We start from the raw sequence: 17,968 nt of genomic DNA, 5'->3' as shown, positions 1-17,968 counted from the left end.
ATGTCAAAGTTCTCTTTCATCGTCTCTATGTTGAAGCTTTTCAATAGTACATTGACTTCTTGTTTATATGCCCACCTTAAACAAACGTTCATGCAAACTAGTAATATAGCCAAAATATGAGTTTAATCATTCATTTGAAACATTTCCGTGTAAGAAAAGTGACACAAATAATCCCTAAACTATGGCTTAATGTGTAAAGTCATCCTTGGATTTTTAATTTGTTTAATATGGTATTTGAACTATTCCTAAATGTTCAATCTAGTCCTTAGACTTTATAATCTAGTTGCTCAACTTTCCATAAAAACATCAAGTTAGTCATTTGGTAATATTCACGACTTTTCATAATTACAATATTGGCTAAAATTTCAAAATATTATGTCATTTCAATCCATTTCCTAAATCAACAAAAAAAAAATGTGGCTTTATTATTATTATTATTACTTGATGATTGTATCTATCCAAAAAGTTAGGAACTAAAATTATTTTAAGAAAAAGAATGTTTTCTTACCCTAAAGTAATTATTTTTCTTTTTAGAGTTGTATATAAAGAGAGATAAGTTATAAGATAGTTAAAAAAAAGGGAAAGGAAGCTGGTATTATCAATTGGTGGAACTATATTTAAGGTCTTTTACAAGTAAATTGAGGTAATTAATTTGTAAAGATACGAAACATTTTGAAGTATTTAAGTCTAGAAGATTAGCATAAATATGAGAAATCAGTTTAAGCATTTGCCGTTTAATCATCTACTTATACCATCCACAAAATTTGAACAAAGCAAAAGCTGTCATGTATGAGCATGCATGATAGCTAGTTTATTATTGGAATTTACTAACATAACAGATTTTGAGTTGTTGTGAGAATAACAATATATTGTAAGTCAAAATTTCTTAAATGAGTGGACTCCACAATTCCATTCAAAATACTAAAAGGAAGGGGGAACATAATTATGCTATTCTAAAATAGAAGGGACTGACATTCATTTGGCATTAAGGTCCAACAATCTCTGAACAAGTCATTCAATACTTCTCGAGTTGAATGAACTTATTGAATGAATATAATGATTCTTGATTAAATCTCCTCATCCCAAAGCTCTTCAGGAGACTTGTAAGGACCATTTGGGGATACTATTTCAAGTCCGACAAATCCTTTCTTTTGTGGAATTTGACTAATTTTGTTCAATTCTTCAAGGCTCAAGCTCCAGTCGAATATGTCAAGGTTCTCTTTCATCCTCTCTTTGTTGAAGCTTTTCACCAGCACGCTGACTCCTTGTTCATACACCCACCTTAAACAAACCTTCATGTAAACCAATAATATAGCCAAAATATGAGTTTAACCATTATTTGAAACATATCCATGTAGGAAAAGGGATACAAATAATCTCTAAACTTTGGCCCTGTATGCAATGTTATCCTTGAATTTTTAATTCGTTTCATATGATCCTCAAATTATTCTAGTCCCTAAATTTTCATTTTGTTCAATCTAGTTTCTTAACTATCCCTAACAAAAAGTTAGTCACTCAGTAATATTCATAAGTTTTCACAATTGCAGTATTGGCTAAATTTCAGAATATCTTGTCATTTTAATCCATTTCCTTAATCAACAAAAAAATATGGCTTTATTTTTATTTTTAACTTCCTTTTGTCTTTATAATTATCACAATTTTTTTATTCAAGTAAAATTTAACTTAGATCTCTATTATAGTAAAATTTAAATCCTCATTTGCAATTGTATTAGATTGAAAATCTTGCTATTTTTAATTTTTAATTTATAGATTTAGCTAAAATTAATTAAAAAAACACTAACACAAGAAAAATTGATGATTTTATCTATCAAAAAAATTAGGAATTCAAATTTAAATTTATATAAGTACAATTATTCCAGAGATTAATAAATATCACTATTATATTTTCTTATGAAAAAATATAAATGTAAATGATGTTATATTTTTATTAATATAGAGATCATTAGATAAAAATATTGAATAGAACTATAATAATATTAACAAAGACCAGAAAAAAAAAGAAAAAAAAATAGCATATTTTTTTGGTTAGTTTTGGAAATGTTTTGAAATTTAAAAATATTTTACCATTTGAGCAATAGTATAATTATGGAAACATTCGGACTATCTTATCTAAAGTTAAGGGAAAAGATTGAAGATTTAGCAATAGTTCAAAGATTATATTAAACAAACTAAAAGTTCAATGATGACATTACATATTAAGCCAAAGTTTAGAGACTATTTGTATCATTTTCCCATCATATAAGGAGTAAAGAGTAAACTTGCTTATATATGTGCAATGATAATAACTAGATAGATATTAATAAAAATAAGTAATGTTCTAACATTTTACTTAGTTCTAGCTCAATTAATGGACTTGGTCAACAAATGCGCTAAATATCTTACAATGCGATAAAGTGATCCAATGGTAAGGAATATTCATGTGTTGTAAGGCTTTATATCTTTCCCTTAACCAAATTTGATTAATTCTATAGGATTTATATTTTACGTAATTATAACTGACCGTAGCCTAGCTACATAGAATTTTGACTTGAGAGGACCAAGTGTCTAAATTAATCATCTGAATCAATATATGAATGCATAGCATCATCCAATTCGAGAATGATAAAGTGCATAGGAGATTGATGACAACCTGGGCATGCGTCTTCCCTTTGCCTTTGGCAATCTCTTGTAGCACCTCGCATTCCATCACTCTATTGGTCCCCCAAAAAGTTCCTTTGGCGCCTAACGGAGAGAAGGCGGTAATGTGTACTCCCTTTTCCTTGCAGAATTTCCTTAGCTTTTGTTGTTGCCACAAAGGGTTCATCTCCACCTACATGATCAACCACACCCATTTAAATCATATAATAAAAATTATACCCTTTTGTAAGAGTCCAAGGAATTAAGACTCATCTTATTTAAGATTGAAACTAGTCACTTTGAAGAAAAAATGTTATCTCATTATAGTAAGTTTCACGCTTATTCCTACAAAAAATATCATGATGATATTAACATATTTTCCATACTGTAATGAATGTTGTCCACCAATCTCAACGCCTCCAATATTTTTTTAGGCTAATATCATGAAATACCTTAAATTTGTACCTTTGTGATAATTTTACCCCAAACTAATTTTTTGATAACCAAAAACTTCAAATTGGTACACTCGTGACATATTTACCCTTCATTAGGTTACATAAATTTTATTATGGAATTGCTAAACTGGATGACACATGGCAATAAATCAATTGACATAGCAAATTTACGTAAAAATCTATATTAACATGGTGAATTTGTCACAAGTGTAGTGAGATTTTTGGTGATCCAATAATTAGTCTAGTACAAATCCAATTTGAGATTTTGTTTATAATATTGACCCTTTTATATATGAGATTTCCTACGTATGATGTTCTAGCATAGCTCAAGTTACCCTTTTTGACTTTATTGATAATTAAATGATGCATTAATTCTTCAAGACTTATGAGGGCTTGGCCCCTTGCCCATATTTGGTCAAGGCCATGATACCCTCGCCTGTTATGGCCGAGGCCGCAATGCCCAAATCTGGCGAGGATGTCTCGGCCCTCTCCTCTGGTTGTCGAGCCTTCTCGGCCTTTAGTCCCAAAAAAGTCAATGAAAAGAAAAGAAAAAAACAAAACAAAAAAAAAATCAGTTTCGGTTAGTGTTCATATAAGTAATATTGAAAATATTTAGGATTAAATTAGCACTATTAAAAGACTTAAAGCTGAATTGTCACAAATATAATAGGTTGATGGGTTTTTTTGTAATATTCCCAATTTTAGGAGATTTGACATTGTTGCCTTTGCCATCCATGTAGGCCTTAGATGTACCTTAAAACTTATGCACGAAAAAGTTAGAGGGTTGTGTGTTCGTTGGATGTTTTCTCCAACCAATCATTTTTGTTGATGAGTTATGCGAGTTATATCATACACTTGTAAATCCAGAACAAAGCACAAGAACAGAGAAAGAGAAAATAATAATAATAATAATCCAAAACCTGACCCTCTCCTCCCTTTCCCTCACATGTGCATGCAATTGCATGAAGCCTCATTGGCCTCGCTGACCGTGATGTCCTAAATTAACTCATTAAAATATTATCCGCTTTGCCATGTCTCATATTAAGCATCATAGTTTAGTCCTTTGATGTAAAGGAGGGTACCTTTTTAGAAGGTCAACTATCCTAGGAGTGATTTTTGCTCCAAAAAAAAAAAAAAAACTATCCTAGGAGTGATTCTTTAGCATTGCTATTACGTGAAAAGACAACTCTATGAATTAATTCCAATTTTCACATGCGTCCACACACATCTCGAAATCACTCCTCTTATTCGGTGCACAGTTCAATTCATTTTAACCCCGTTCAAAATCATAGATGCATGCTAGGAAGTGCTCCTTGTCCAGGCCCTCAGGCCCTAATGACTACTCCCCTCCCTCGTTTGATTGGGTCGTTATAAGCTTACCGACTTCTGCATGGTTCGTTCCCGAACTATACACCTACTGGAGGGGGATCCCACTTAGATACCATATCGCAGCACTCCGGATTAACTCACTAACATATTGTCCACTCTGACTTGTCTGATAGTGAGCTTTACAATTTTGTTATTTGGCATACAAGTGGACATTTTCTAAAAGGTCACCCATCGTAAGAGTGTTTCCCATCTGAGCATGCTTACTTCTAGAGTTCCAATGTTAAGCATTGTCATTATGTCAATTATTTTTGTAAGTTCTAGTTTTCATATATATCTCAAAATTGCTCTCCTCATATTTAGTGCACAGTTCAATTTATTTCTACTCTTTCACTATCTTAAAAGCATATCAAGAATTACTCCTTGTTTAGGCTCTCTGGTCTTGAGGACCACTCCCTATCATTGTTGGACCGGTCGTTACACTGACATCATCCCTTCCTTGGTGCGCCTCCATTGACATCTCGAGGCCACCATGAAGCCTCTCTCTTTAACTCACAGCAAAGGTCATGACCTTCCCACGAGTTCTAGAGGGGATGGGATGACATGGGCGTTGCCAGCTCGACTGACAGCGGCGGCAGCAAGCTCAGTGAGGGCAACGGCTCAGGCTTGGTGAGTGTGTTGAGAGCATTCTTGAGTCTGAGGTTGTAAAGGAAATTCAATCACAATAGGTTTCCTAGTATGACTAGGTTTTTTAGTATGAGTGCTTTCCTCGTTTCAGTAAGATATCTAAAAGTCGTTTTCTAATATGTACAATTTATTTTCATTTTGTAGTTATTTTATTGATCAATCATTTGTTTTTTTTGCAGCAGGATGGACACTGGACAGTGAGGCCGCGGTATTCATGGACACTGTAGCTCGTCGGAAACGAGGGGGAAAGGAGAGAAACAGAAAGAGAGAGGATGGGATTTTTAGGGCCTGCATGTTTTTATTTCTAGGATCTGTTTATGAACAATTTTTTTGTTCCCGGGACCAAAAAAAGAACAGAAACGCGTTTGGTTGCGTTTCTGTTCTTTTTTTGTTTTTTTGTTCCCAGAACTCAAAAATAACATAAATGAGAAACAAAAAAAAATTGTTTATTGTTCCAGAAACAATTTTGAAGAAACGCTTCCTTCTTTTTCTCTTTTCTTCTTCTTTTATTCTTCTTTTTTCTTTGGCCGGTCGCCGATCTCGGCCATGGCCAGCGACCGGCCGTCGAGGGTCGGCGACCTCGCCGAAGTGTCGCCGCCCCGGCGAGCCTCGCCGTGGCTGGGCGAGGCTGCCGGCCCCATCGGCTGGTCGCCGGAGGCCGGCGACCGGCCGAAAGAAGAAAAAAATAAAAAAAAGGAAAAAAATGAAAAATAAAATAAAAATATTAAATAATTAAAAGAAACAAAAAAGAACATAAATTTACCAAACGTGTTTCTATTCATTTTTATTCCCGAACAAGTTTACCAAACGCATGTTTTTGGTCAAAAATTGTTCCTCGAAACAGAAACACTTTTTCATTTCTGTTCTTCCTAAGCAGGTTTTGAACAGAAACGTTATCAAACGCGCCCTTATCTTTTTAGCACAATCCCACGAACCAAGGCTTGAGGGTGAGAGGAAATTTGGTATTATGCTGGTGGACGACATGACCCAATTCAATTACAATTTTTTTCAACCGAATATGTTAAACGCATCGGAATTCAGAGTGATCCTTTCCCTCTTTTGGGTGAAGCATCAAAATGACTTGGGCCGTGGTATTTCTCATCTCTTCCAAAATAAATAAATGAAATAAAATATCAATCTCCAAACTCCGCAGCTCCTACTCAACACACACATAGTGAACTTGAACTATTTTGAAGTCAAAATCGCACACAGACTAAATAAACCGGAAATGATTAATTCCTGATCTAGTCCACTTCTAAGATAAAATCGGAAATTGCATCGAGTGGACTAGTTCCCAAAATTGGGAACTTGGGACCGAACTGGTCCAATGAAACTAGTCAAATCTTTAAACACTGAAGAGAGCAGCATGGTCTCCACTTCTAAGCCATATGATGTCCTTGTCTATTACATTTAGGGTGGATTTGGTTTAGATTTGCAAATAAGCCCTTAGAAAATGCAAATGCTTTTGGCCTAAAGCTCACAGGGGAAATGTAAATTGCGTTTCGTAATTTTTTATTTTTTTGTAAAGCTATTTCATCCTAAATAGTGTTTAACAAATATTTTTTTGCAAAGGCTTTTGGGTCTAATTTTTTTTTAATTAAAAAAAAATCAAACCCTTTTAACGAAGGGCTAAGGTCGTTGGCGAGCCAGAATTGACGCCAATTGCCATCGTCCAAGGTTGTGTGACCCTTGGTGAGGGTTGCGCGACCCTAAGCGTCGCAACCCAAGCAATCGGCCGAGGGCATGTGACTTGAAACCTCATCGCTTGGGGTCACGCAACCTCAAATGGTTTTCTCCAAGGTCTCATGACCCAAGCAACCGACCTAATCTAGCCTCACCGACCCCTTGCCAACCTGATCTATTCTTGTCAGCCCCTCGCGACTTCTTGCAAACCCAATCTAACCTTGTCAGCTGCCCTTGCTGATTACCCTTGCTCAAAAAAGATGAACAGTAACAATGGACAAAATTGGAAAATTGATAAATTAGCGAGAGTTGTTTTAATATAATAAAAATTAGTTGTAGCATGTGGTTAAATGCTGAAAGCTCAATGCTAATTCCTACTAGCATTGGGTTTTCAGCATTTCCAATGTCAACTTTCAACCTAAAGCTTCTTGGGAGAATAGTTGTTAGACACTTCAAATTTTCCTTTAAGGAACTTTCAAAATACTGAACCAAATACAGCCCTAGTTTTCTTCCTTAGAAGTCTCTATCGAATTAAAGGCATTTATTTTTGTTCTCTCTCTCATCCGTCGTGTCCCATCTCCATCTCTCTCTCTTCTCTACACAAACCCCCTTCCCCTTCTCCTTCCACAAAAACCATTGTGACAAGTCCTCCATTTTTGAGAGATAAGGAAGAGACTCTACACCTCCAATTCGCTCCGAGCTCGCACTCGAGCACTTTTGAATCCTCATGTTTGTTGTCTCTCCTCCCTCCTCTCTCCTCTCTCCTCTGCATTGCCCCATTGCCATTGCCCCCCCCCCAAAACTCAATAGTGGTCAGATCAACTCCGCCTCTGTCCCCATCACCCTCCTCGACTCCCACTACACCCGGCTTGTCGAGAATGCCGTCGGCCGCCATGAAGAGAGGGAAAGAGATGTGAGAGTCAAGAAGGAAGAGCAAGCGCGAGAGGCTGCTGTTCTTTGAAGATTTTTAAGGGAAAAAAAAGTCGGTCAAGGTAGTTCCACCTCTGGAACCAGTCCAAAAATCATTAGTTCCAATTTATGAAACCACGAATCAGACTGGCCCCTTGAGAACCACCCAGAACTGGCCGGTTCAGTTCAGGCGGTCCTTGTTGCTCACCTAGAATGAATATATAAAAGAGGTGCGTGCAATTCTAGACTTGAAATAAACAATTTTTTTTTTTTTTGGAAAGTATGTTTTTGGTAGCTTTTCTTTGTTCTGAGAAACAATTTTTTTTTTCTGGAGCAATTTTAAGGAAATATGAATTCGAATGGACCAACGATAAACTCACTTGGTTGACAGCAGGAGGAATCTCAGCAATGCTCAGCAACTTCTCCAGCTTTTTGCATGAGAAATTGGTCACTCCTATGCTTTTGGTCAAGCCCAGCTTCTGACACTCTTCCATGGCCTTCCACACACTTTCGTAATCAAACGGAAGCAGATCCTCCTTCTTCACCGGAAATTCACACTCCCCTGCCTTCAAGCTCACCGGAAGATGCACAAGATACAGGTCCACGAATTGGAGCCCAAGATTCCTACTCACAAGAACCGATCGATGTAGTGAAAACGAGGATAATGAAGCGCACAAACTTGGTACTAGTATCATTCATATGTTAACTGAGATTGTACTTGAGGGATCTCTGAAGCGCAGGGACAACGCGGTCACCATGCGCGTCACCACACCAGAGCTTCGTGGCGATGAACAGCTCCTCACGTGAGTTTATGAGGCCGAGCTTGAGGGCATCAGCCACGGCTTCTCCAAGGGGCTGCTCAGACAGGTAAATTGAGGCCGAGTCAAAGCGCCGGTAGCCCAATTGGATCGCATGGAGAATGTGTTCCTTTACGTTGTCATTGGAGCCAAACGGGAACTCGGCTGTTCCAAAGCCAAGAAGCGGGATCGCTTTGCCGTTTGTGTTGACCTGAGTCGCAGGAACAATAACATTGGCCATGCTTGTCCGTACTTTTTCGTGATGCGGGGGAGACCTAAAATATAGGAATGAATCTCTTTTTAACGCATACATAGATCCCGTTGTAACCATATTCTATTCGGCATGAAAATAAATTAAATCAAGGAAAAGTACTATATCCATGTCGCGAACTTCCCCAAGATAAATTGTCAAAAGGAAAGCAAATTGATTACTTAGCCAAAGACTTAGTGTGAACTCTTTTAATCTCATACCGATTGGAGTTTTGAGGTTTTGATTTAATGAATTTAACATGTAATTTAATTCAATTAGGAGTTGCTACTAAAATATTACGGGTCAAATAGAAACTCAAGTAAAGTGTGGGAAAATATCTTTCTTTTTATTTCAAAAACATTTTGTGGATAGTCCTGGTCAATTTTGATCATAAACCACTAACATGCAATAGGTGTGCATCAATCCACAAATCAAAGTAATAAATAACTTGCTAGAAAAAGAGCAACCATAAATGCATTAAGCAAAGTAAAAGCTCATTTTATGTCCAAAACATTGAGTATTTCGCAGGATGGTCACTACAATATGCATGCCCTAACCATAATTTCTAAATGCAATGATATTTTTTTCTTTTTGGATTTTTCTTCTTGTGGATGCAATTATAATCTAAGTCCCGTGATTACATGAATTCTAATTTAACATTCACAAATCATTAGACTAATGACATGTGTTATATAGATGCAATTTATATGTAACCTAATTCTAATATGACATGCAATTTAATTTATAGGGGGCCTAAACATGCAATAATTAAATAATATTGATATGATGACATGACATAACAATGATGACATGAGAACAATTACGCGAGATCAATGATACAATTAATTCTATATAATATATGCATGCTATTTCTTTGAATTTTCTTTATGCTAGAATATGATACCAACTAATATATGTGATTACCTTACTTAAATTTAGAAATGATTTATATTAAATCTTATTCAACATTAGGCAATTTCCTAAATTACTACATGGCTCCTACATATGCGATTCTAAATTAGAAAACTGATATAAATCCAATCTATCCTATCATGCAATGCAATTTTTGTATTTTTCATAACATGAAAATTTATGGAATTAAAAACATGCGATGCAAGCCCGTATAATTCAAATATTAATCGTAACCCAAATTAGGAAATAAAAGTCATCTATAATCTGATCTTTATTCTTAAAGATCAAAATCTCGATAATGTGCGCAACTCAAACAGGAAATTTCCTAAACGGGGTAACCCTAAATTCTCAAAGAGAAATGATTGGGTGACAATCTTTAATCTAACGTGAGAATTACTACAAAAAAACCACATAACTAATAACTATAAATTGTTATGAGGTGTACTATTTCAATAATTAGTAACTCACAAGAAGTTATTATTTTCACGGTAATCCAAACATTGTTATGTTAGCAAATCTCAAAACCAATCACGGTTAGAATCAAACAAGCCCAATTAGATTGGATTTGGTTTAGGGAAATACCTAATTTGTATTATCGACTCGAATGGACTGGTGGTGAAGCTATGGATCCTAGCAAAAAGGGCAGCCGTTGAGTGCGGTGGTCACCGGCAAGGCTTGTTTACAGCAACGGGAAGCCACCGGCGGGAGGACTGATGTGGCGACTTGGTGAAGGATTGTTCAAGGCACAGGAAGGGCAATTGGCAAAGCTTTGTTGGGCTAGCACGAGATCTGGTGAAGACGAACGGGTGCAAACGTAACTGAGGTTGCTGGTGGCGGTACTGCAGGGGCAGAGGATGCGTTGGAAATTATTCGGGAACTAAAGTGAGGCCGGGACAATTTTCTCAATCATCAAAAAGTGATTCCACTTCAAATGAAGGGAGCTGTTTCGTCACACATGGACTGTAAATGATTGAGAAGAGTCCTGTTATCTTCACGCGTATCTTGATAGCCCATTCGTATCCACAATCTAAAGTCGACGACAGCACAATACAAGAAGAAATGGGACAAATTTCTCAATCGTCAACAAGTGGTTCCAATATGGAAGGAGGAAGTGAGGGGTTCGAATCCCCACTTTCTCAAAAGGGTTGGGGTGGGATGATTTCATTTTAGGAGTGGGTTTTGACTCCCACGTAAAAGTCTGAGAGTGAAGGTTAAAATAGAAATAAAGTAGAACCGATTAAAAAAAAAAAAACAAGTGGTTCCACTTCAAATGAAGGGAGCTGTTTCGTCACACATGGACTGTACATGGTTGAGAAGAGTCCTGTTATCTTCACACGTATCTTGATAGCCCATTCGTATCCACAATCTAAAGTCGACAACAACACAATACAAGAAGAAATGGACCCACGACCATTAACTAGTGAAATCAAATTACCCCACATATTTCGATAGTTAAAGTCCGATATGCTTGACAACAAATAACATTGTTCCGTAAAAGAACTTTGATTGCGCCACTCGCAGTTGCAGTACACATGTGAACTAGGCACACTAAACAAAACCTTAAAAAAAAAGGGGATAATTTTCTTTTAAAAAATGCTAACTTTAGGTCAAATCCCATTTTTGCCTCACGTTTTATTTTCTCTAAACAATATCCTCAACTTTCACTTTAATCCTAAATCTGCCTAAACTCCCAAGAATTGCCACTAGTTTCTTCAATATTAATGACATTAAGAGATTGTTATTATTTTATACGAAGGTGAGGGGGCTATTATTGTGTTTAACAATGTTGATGAAGTTACTTATTTTAATAACCTCATGTTGATAATTTCCAAGAAATTAGTGGTAATTTTTAGAGATGTGGCCAAATATGAGACTAGAGTGAAAATTAGGACTTTTTTAGGCAACTAAAAGTTTGGAAAAATTATGATTGAACCTAAAGTTGAGGTCTTCTTATGGAATTAGGCTGAAAAAATACATATACATATATATATATATTATATATATTAGCGTGGAGCCCACTTGGCGGAGTCAAAATCTAATGCAAAGTCCTCATGTAAAATCACCAAAGGAGTTATAAACTTATTTCACTTATTAACAATTCAATCTTAAATATTTTAATTTGGCCAATTTAGTCCTAAAACTATTAAAAATTTGATTTTGACCGGAAATTATTGACATGACACCACTAGTGCTGGTGTTGACATGCTATGCTGGCAGTGCCACATAAAACGACCGACATCAACATTAGCGATTTTCAATTAAAATTATTTGGATAGTCTGAATTGACAAATTTTCAAAAGGTTTATGACTAAGTTAGCTAAATTGAAAAGTCTAGAATTGTATTGAGATAAGTACAATATGCATAGGATTTCTTCTTCTTTTTTTAATAACTTCCTAGGTCCGAGTGAGATTAAGTTAATTCAAGTTAACTTTCCTTAATCTATTGGGCACACAAGCCCATGCTAATGGAATTGGGTGGGGATGGGGATTCCAATACATTAAGGAAATTGCGTGGCCCATTAATTTATTTCCTTTTAAATTTCCCAATTCAGATGTCGGAAATTAGAAGTTTCGCCTATAAGTCTAAACTCGAGTCTTATTCTAACAAATTGAGTTTGGGAGATGCTAGCCTAATGGCCACCGTTATCCAAGATGATGATGGTGGATTGTGGGCCGCAATCTCCATTTCAAAGGAATGGACAACCGATTGAAATCTAAACAATATATTATTATATTTGCTAACCTTAATTAATTCAAAAAGGAAACTAGATAAAAAAAAAAAAAAAACACTACAGATGATGAAATGAAGGTTTTGTTTTCTTATTTTATTTATGGAATAATATAACCATTATTCCTTTGTTTTTATCCGAAAATCAAAATCAAAATCATTCTTCTATCTTTAATTTTTTTTATATTAAAAAATGACCCTCAACCTTTTAGAAAATGTCATGGATTACAGAATTAATGATATAGACATTGGTGATATACGTGTCACATTGAAATACATATGTCATGTCATGATTCATTGAAAAGTATTATGAGTCAAAAAGGCACCACATCAAACAATATTAAAAAATAAATAAACAAAATTGAGAGAGAGAAAGAGAAGGAGGATCATTGTGACCGTTGTAGTCATGAGCTCTAGCTCTAAGCTTGCAACAACCATGAGCGTGGCAGCCACAACCATTGGAGTTTCGATTTGCAAAGCTCAAGATCATGGCTGATCATGGCTGCTCGAGATAAGCTCATGGTCATGGTGGCTCAATTGGTGATCACAAATGATTACAAATCATAGTTTTTGAATTATTATGGATGTTTTGTAGGTTTTCTTCAAGTTTATCATTTCTCTTATCTTATTTTTATTGTACTCACATTTAAGCAATTCCACTTAGAGGGATTAAAGGAAATCCCGATAATTGAGATTTCATTCCAAATTTCCCAAAGAAATTGGATGAATAATTTATCTTGTTCCCTTCGCTTATATTATTAACTTATTTGTTCTTTTAAAGAACTTTTTATAGCACTTTATGCTTCATATTTGACGAAGTGGCATGTCATATAATGCTTAAGCATATATAAATTACTTCACCTTTCACCTGGCCTTAAGACTTACCTTAACACTTTTTCTCTCATGCAGATTTCTAGAGAATTATGGTTCTTGAAATATAAAGAGAATGTTTAGGAAATTCCTATCATTTCCAGCAATTAAAAAACAATTTGTATTTCTGAAAATTATGTTAGAACTTTAGCTGAAGAAATTTTCTTTTTTTTCTTTTTTTTTTTTTTTTGTCCTTTTTAGGAAGCTTCAGCCTTCTCTCTAAATAGACTCGTGAAGTGGAAAAACCGGATCCAACCCCCAAAGAAAAAAAAAGTGGAAAAACCTGCTACTCAAGTTTGTGGGTTACTCGATTTAAATTGCGCGGTGGAAGACAATCCGTCATTTGATTGTAGATAACGGTGCCATTATGGTCGCTTTTCTCTTTAATGAGATACCAAACCATTATCCAAAAGTTAAAAAAAAAAATTGTACACTACAATGAATCTTGTTGTGGCATTTGTTGAACTTGGACACAATATGTACTTATCTAATTAAGATATGTTAAATTGAAATTTGGCTAGCACAGTGAAAAAGTTGGGTTATACAAAATACAAAAAAAGGAAGTGAGGCAAAAGATTTAATCAAACAAATTCAACATACTATAAATTTGTAAATAAATTTCATTTTTGGATAGCAAATTGATCATGATTTTGGTTTTTGAGTTAAGTTGGATTGCTTTGGCTCAAATTGAAGTTGTATAAATAAGAGTTCAAGTGTTAATTTTGATAATTGTATTCATTTTTTAATGATGAATATATTTTTTTACAACTACAAATATGAAAAATGTTTTACATAGTGGTGTTGTCAATAAAAATCCGAAATTTAATTGTCTTATAAAAAAATATTTTAACTAGTCTTTCTATATGAAATTTAAAATATTTCACTTGGATAATGATTTCCATAAAATTCTTTTCAATTCCTTAATATTTTTATATTTTCATTTTTATTTAATCTATTTTTGTAATGTAAAGAATCCCACTAAGTTGTCTGTTTCCTTGAAAAATTTTGTGGTTGGAGAGCACCGTTACTTTCCAAGGAGTAAGGAGTAACGAGTAACGTTGCCGTCACCTCATCAGTATTCATTGAGTTTTGGGAACGATAAAATTTGTCATGTTTCTTTATATTTTTTTGTGATACAGACGAGGCTTAAACTAAAGGAGTCACTCTTTTTTCCATCCCATATATAGATTTCTATTGTAACCCTATTCCAATCAACATGGAACGTTTGCACGCGGATAATAAGATATGCAAGGTATGGAACCTTACGTTGTGTAAAATTAGATGAACAATGCATGTGATTGTCGCAACCTATCCATCGAGGAAGGGAATATAGATTTAGGAGTATTACTTAAAAGACGAGCTTATAACCCATGATTAAGCATGAGCTCTTCCAAGCTCATACCTCACGCGAGAATTTGAGGATTTATAGGAATTTTGTAATAAAGAGTCGCCACTAGTCTATTGGGGTCGGCTAAAAATTAAGTGAGGTATGAGAGTATACTTCACTTTAGAGAGTTTAGGTTTTGGGATTTGATTACACTAATTAACAAATTAGTGCCATTTCAATACCTAATCTTTTTCATTTAAAAAAAAAGATGTTTTTGTCAGGCAATCTAGACTGATCTTATACCTATCTATTAACATGCGAAGTGATCATACGAGTGCACAATCATTAAAATAACAATTAACAATAAAAAAAGCGTTTAAATAAATTGCATGGGAGAGCAAAAATTTAACATCAAAGAAAAGATAAATACTAATCCTAATTAGACTAAATGGAAGCCAAAATCAAAGTGTCAAAATTGCACAATCAAGGGTATTCATTTTTAAGGACAACTAAAACCTTTTGAACAGGATTCTAAATTGAAATACTTCCATTTTTTTTTTTAAAGAGAAAATAAACTAAGAGATTAATTTTTAACGTTTTGAAGATTTAAAAAAAAAAAGAAGAAGAATTTTTTGGATTTTTTTAGAAAAGTTGAATTTTTTAATATTTTGATTTTTTTTTTGTCTATCTAATTACTACGGAAATTTTTAGACTTTTCCGAATTTTGGAATTTTCTGAGAATTTTTAATTTTTCTTAATTTTCTAATTTTTTTAATTAATCTTTAAAAAAACTCGAATTTTCAATATTTTCTGAAATTTTTTTTTTTTTGTTCTTTGAAAGTTGTTGAATTATCGGAATTTTTTTGAATTTTTGTTATTTTTGAAATTTTTAAAAATAATTGAAATTTTTTTAATATCATTATATTATGGTAAATGTGTGACGCAGCAGAAGTTCAATGTTTTTGAATCACAAAAAAAGTTTGAGTGGCAAAATTTAAGGTTTTTCACGTTACAAAAAAAGTTTAGGATTTTTCGTGATTTTTTCTTTCTTTTTATTTTGTTCTCTCTCCTCCCTGCTCCCTCTTTCTCTTTCCCGAAGGTTGTCTTCTCCTTCCTCGCGACGCTCTTCCTCCGAGTCCTCCCGAAGCCACGCCTACAACTTTTTCCAGAACAAGGGAAACTCGACACAACGTCTCTTCGGCCGCCGTCCATCACCACCACAGAAACACGTCCACCCACCGGTCACCCATTCCCGGCCCCAACCCAAAAAGAAAATACCGAAATGACATTTTTTTTGAAAAAAAAAACAAGTAACCTAGTGAACAACAAGCACGGATACATAACAATAGATAAGAGCAGCCTAACTAATGCGGCCTCAAACCGTTGGCATGCCGTGAGAGATGGGTTTCCGACAGGGAGCTTTCCGACGCGAAAAATGCATATGCGACCGACTCGAGTGGGATTTTTCCATCAAGTTGCGTGGAAACACAGAGAAAATACTAATATTAAATCAAATCCAACCAATACAGGACAAAATGTGAATTGATCTTGAGCTCTAACATGCATAGATATTTCGGCCTTCTCTCAGGCATTCTATCGACCGGCTAACACGCGATTTAACAAACATGTTCCAGAGTGAATTTATTGCAATCTTCGAGCCAGAGATGATGCATACAAGCTTAAATAGACATGTTTCATGCCAGATCTGTCTTATTTTGCGACGATTCACTTAATAATACTCAAGTTCGGTGTTCCTAGATGTTTAACGCTTCATCCAAGCAAAGCGTCGAGCAGTTGGTATGCGTTCATGAACTCGAGTAATGGGTTCAAACCGGATGCATTCCTCAACCTAAGCATGATGCATTAGCTTCAAAACATCATGAACCGTCTTAAACTCACTTCCGCTTGTCAAGATTTTGGTCAAAAAGTTCTAACGGTTCGAGCAAGTTCCAACGGGAGAAGCGCTCCTACCTGGCTTAATGGGAAAGGGCTGCGGCGAACGGCGGCTCTCGGGCGGATGACTGACGACGGCGAAGCTTTCCTACGAGCTCCCTCTCTCCCTTTGGCTAGTCCTCTCCTTCTCTCTTGCTCTCTCTCTACCCCAAAAAGCCAGCCGAGAACCCCCTTTTTCTCACCCATCTTCTCCCTATTTTGAGGGCCACCGACCGGCGCGCATGGGCTTCTGCCAAGCCAGCTATTGCTGCCGGTCTGTCCCCCGACCACCAACTCCGGTACGAGGCTCGTGCCTGTCCCATCAACTTCTGTACCTCCTCTTGCTTGCGTACGTTCGCCTCTTTTCTGCAGAATGCGTGAAGGACAATATGAGGGAGGGGAAAAGAAGGCTGGGCTCATTTTGGGCAAAATAAAAGAAAAGTGGACCGGCCCAGGCTAAGAAAAAGAAAAGGGAAAGAGAGGCCGGGCTGACCTGCCCCGGCCCGGTCTCATTTTTTTTTCCATTTTCTTTTCTTTTTCTTTTCTCTTTTTATTTTTGTAATTAATTTCTTTAAATAATTTTTTTTATCTTTTTTTTTTGATGACTTTTTTGGAAAAAATTATAAAAGACCATTCAATATGCGGTACAATACCTTTTAATGATTTTTTTTTTTTACTTTTCTTTCTTTCTTTTACTTTACCTTTTTTAAAATTTTCGATTCTTTTTTAAATTTTTTAAATTTTAATAATTAGTGATGGTTATGTAAATGCTCTTAATGTCTACGCATAATAGATTTTGATGAAAACATACACGATGCATTTTAATGAAAATTATTTAGTTTACTCTTTACTTCCTATTTTTCTTTGTCTCTTTTTAGTGATTAATTCCTAATTTTGTATGCGATTAAGTCCTAAATAAAATGATAAAATTTAGGTGTTAATAGTAATTTGATGTGAGGGCCACATCAAAGGCGTGAAAAAATGAAGCATCTTGCTAATGATGAGAGCACGCCCATAGTGAGAACCAATTTTGCAAATATATATATAAGATATGGTTCAAATCAAGTTTTTGATTTGACTGGTTACCAACATAGCCATCACTTATTTGCAAACTCAACAAAAAAATAAACATGGGTTACTTGAATTTAAGGTTTTGGAAAGAAAGACAAATAAAAAGTTGTCATTTTAAAAGTAAATGACACATCAATAACTTATAGATAAGAGTTGGTTATGGAAAACTACAAGTAACTTAACTGCAGAAAAAATTGATATATACTTTAATTAAGGTTGTTAATTTCTGAAAATAGTTGATTTTTAATGGGTTGGTAAGTTTATATCTCAATAGGAAAGTTGAAAATTTTTAAGGAAAAAAAAAAGGCAACGGTAAACAACTCAAAATAAGAGTTGTGGGCAGACGAAAGTTAATTGGTATCCAACGGGAGAAAAGCTAATAAA

The 17,968-nt window shown here is 35.1% G+C and overlaps 1 protein-coding gene across 2 annotated transcripts; it reads right to left on the bottom strand.

Annotated features, from left to right (window-relative positions):
* Positions 1-951: 951 nt before the first annotated feature.
* Positions 952-16,705, bottom strand: LOC104433002 (non-functional NADPH-dependent codeinone reductase 2). 2 transcript variants are annotated; one of them, XM_039306156.1, is made up of 6 exons: positions 16,553-16,705; positions 10,239-10,495; positions 8,416-8,769; positions 8,078-8,321; positions 2,651-2,830; positions 952-1,292 (listed from the first exon to the last, which is right to left on the bottom strand). In XM_039306156.1, exons 3-6 carry the CDS (start codon positions 8,733-8,735, stop codon positions 1,068-1,070), a joined length of 969 nt encoding a protein of 322 aa, XP_039162090.1. In that variant the 5' UTR covers positions 8,736-8,769; positions 10,239-10,495; positions 16,553-16,705; the 3' UTR covers positions 952-1,067. The 2 variants fall into 2 exon arrangements, with proteins under 2 accessions (XP_039162090.1, XP_010043911.2); XM_010045609.3 differs by lacking the exon at positions 10,239-10,495.
* Between the last annotated feature and the right edge of the window lie 1,263 nt (positions 16,706-17,968).

Source organism: Eucalyptus grandis, chromosome 2 (assembly GCF_016545825.1).
Source record: "Eucalyptus grandis isolate ANBG69807.140 chromosome 2, ASM1654582v1, whole genome shotgun sequence".
Classification (NCBI taxonomy): Eukaryota; Viridiplantae; Streptophyta; class Magnoliopsida; order Myrtales; family Myrtaceae; genus Eucalyptus; species Eucalyptus grandis.
The sequence above is the reverse complement of the archived record's forward strand: the minus strand, read 5'-3'. Positions and strand labels throughout refer to the sequence as shown.

Excerpts from the sequence above, each read along its gene's own strand:
- LOC104433002 (XM_039306156.1), bottom strand. The coding sequence starts at position 8,735 with ATGGCCAATGTTATTGTTCCTGCGACTCAGGTCAACACAAACGGCAAA. Across the intron at positions 8,322-8,415 it reads GCGCTTCAGAGATCCCTCAA|GAATCTTGGGCTCCAATTCG; the intron begins GTACAATCTCAG and ends TCTTGTGAGTAG. Across the intron at positions 1,293-2,650 it reads AAGGGAAGACGCATGCCCAG|GTTTGTTTAAGGTGGGTGTA; the intron begins GTTGTCATCAAT and ends GTTTACATGAAG.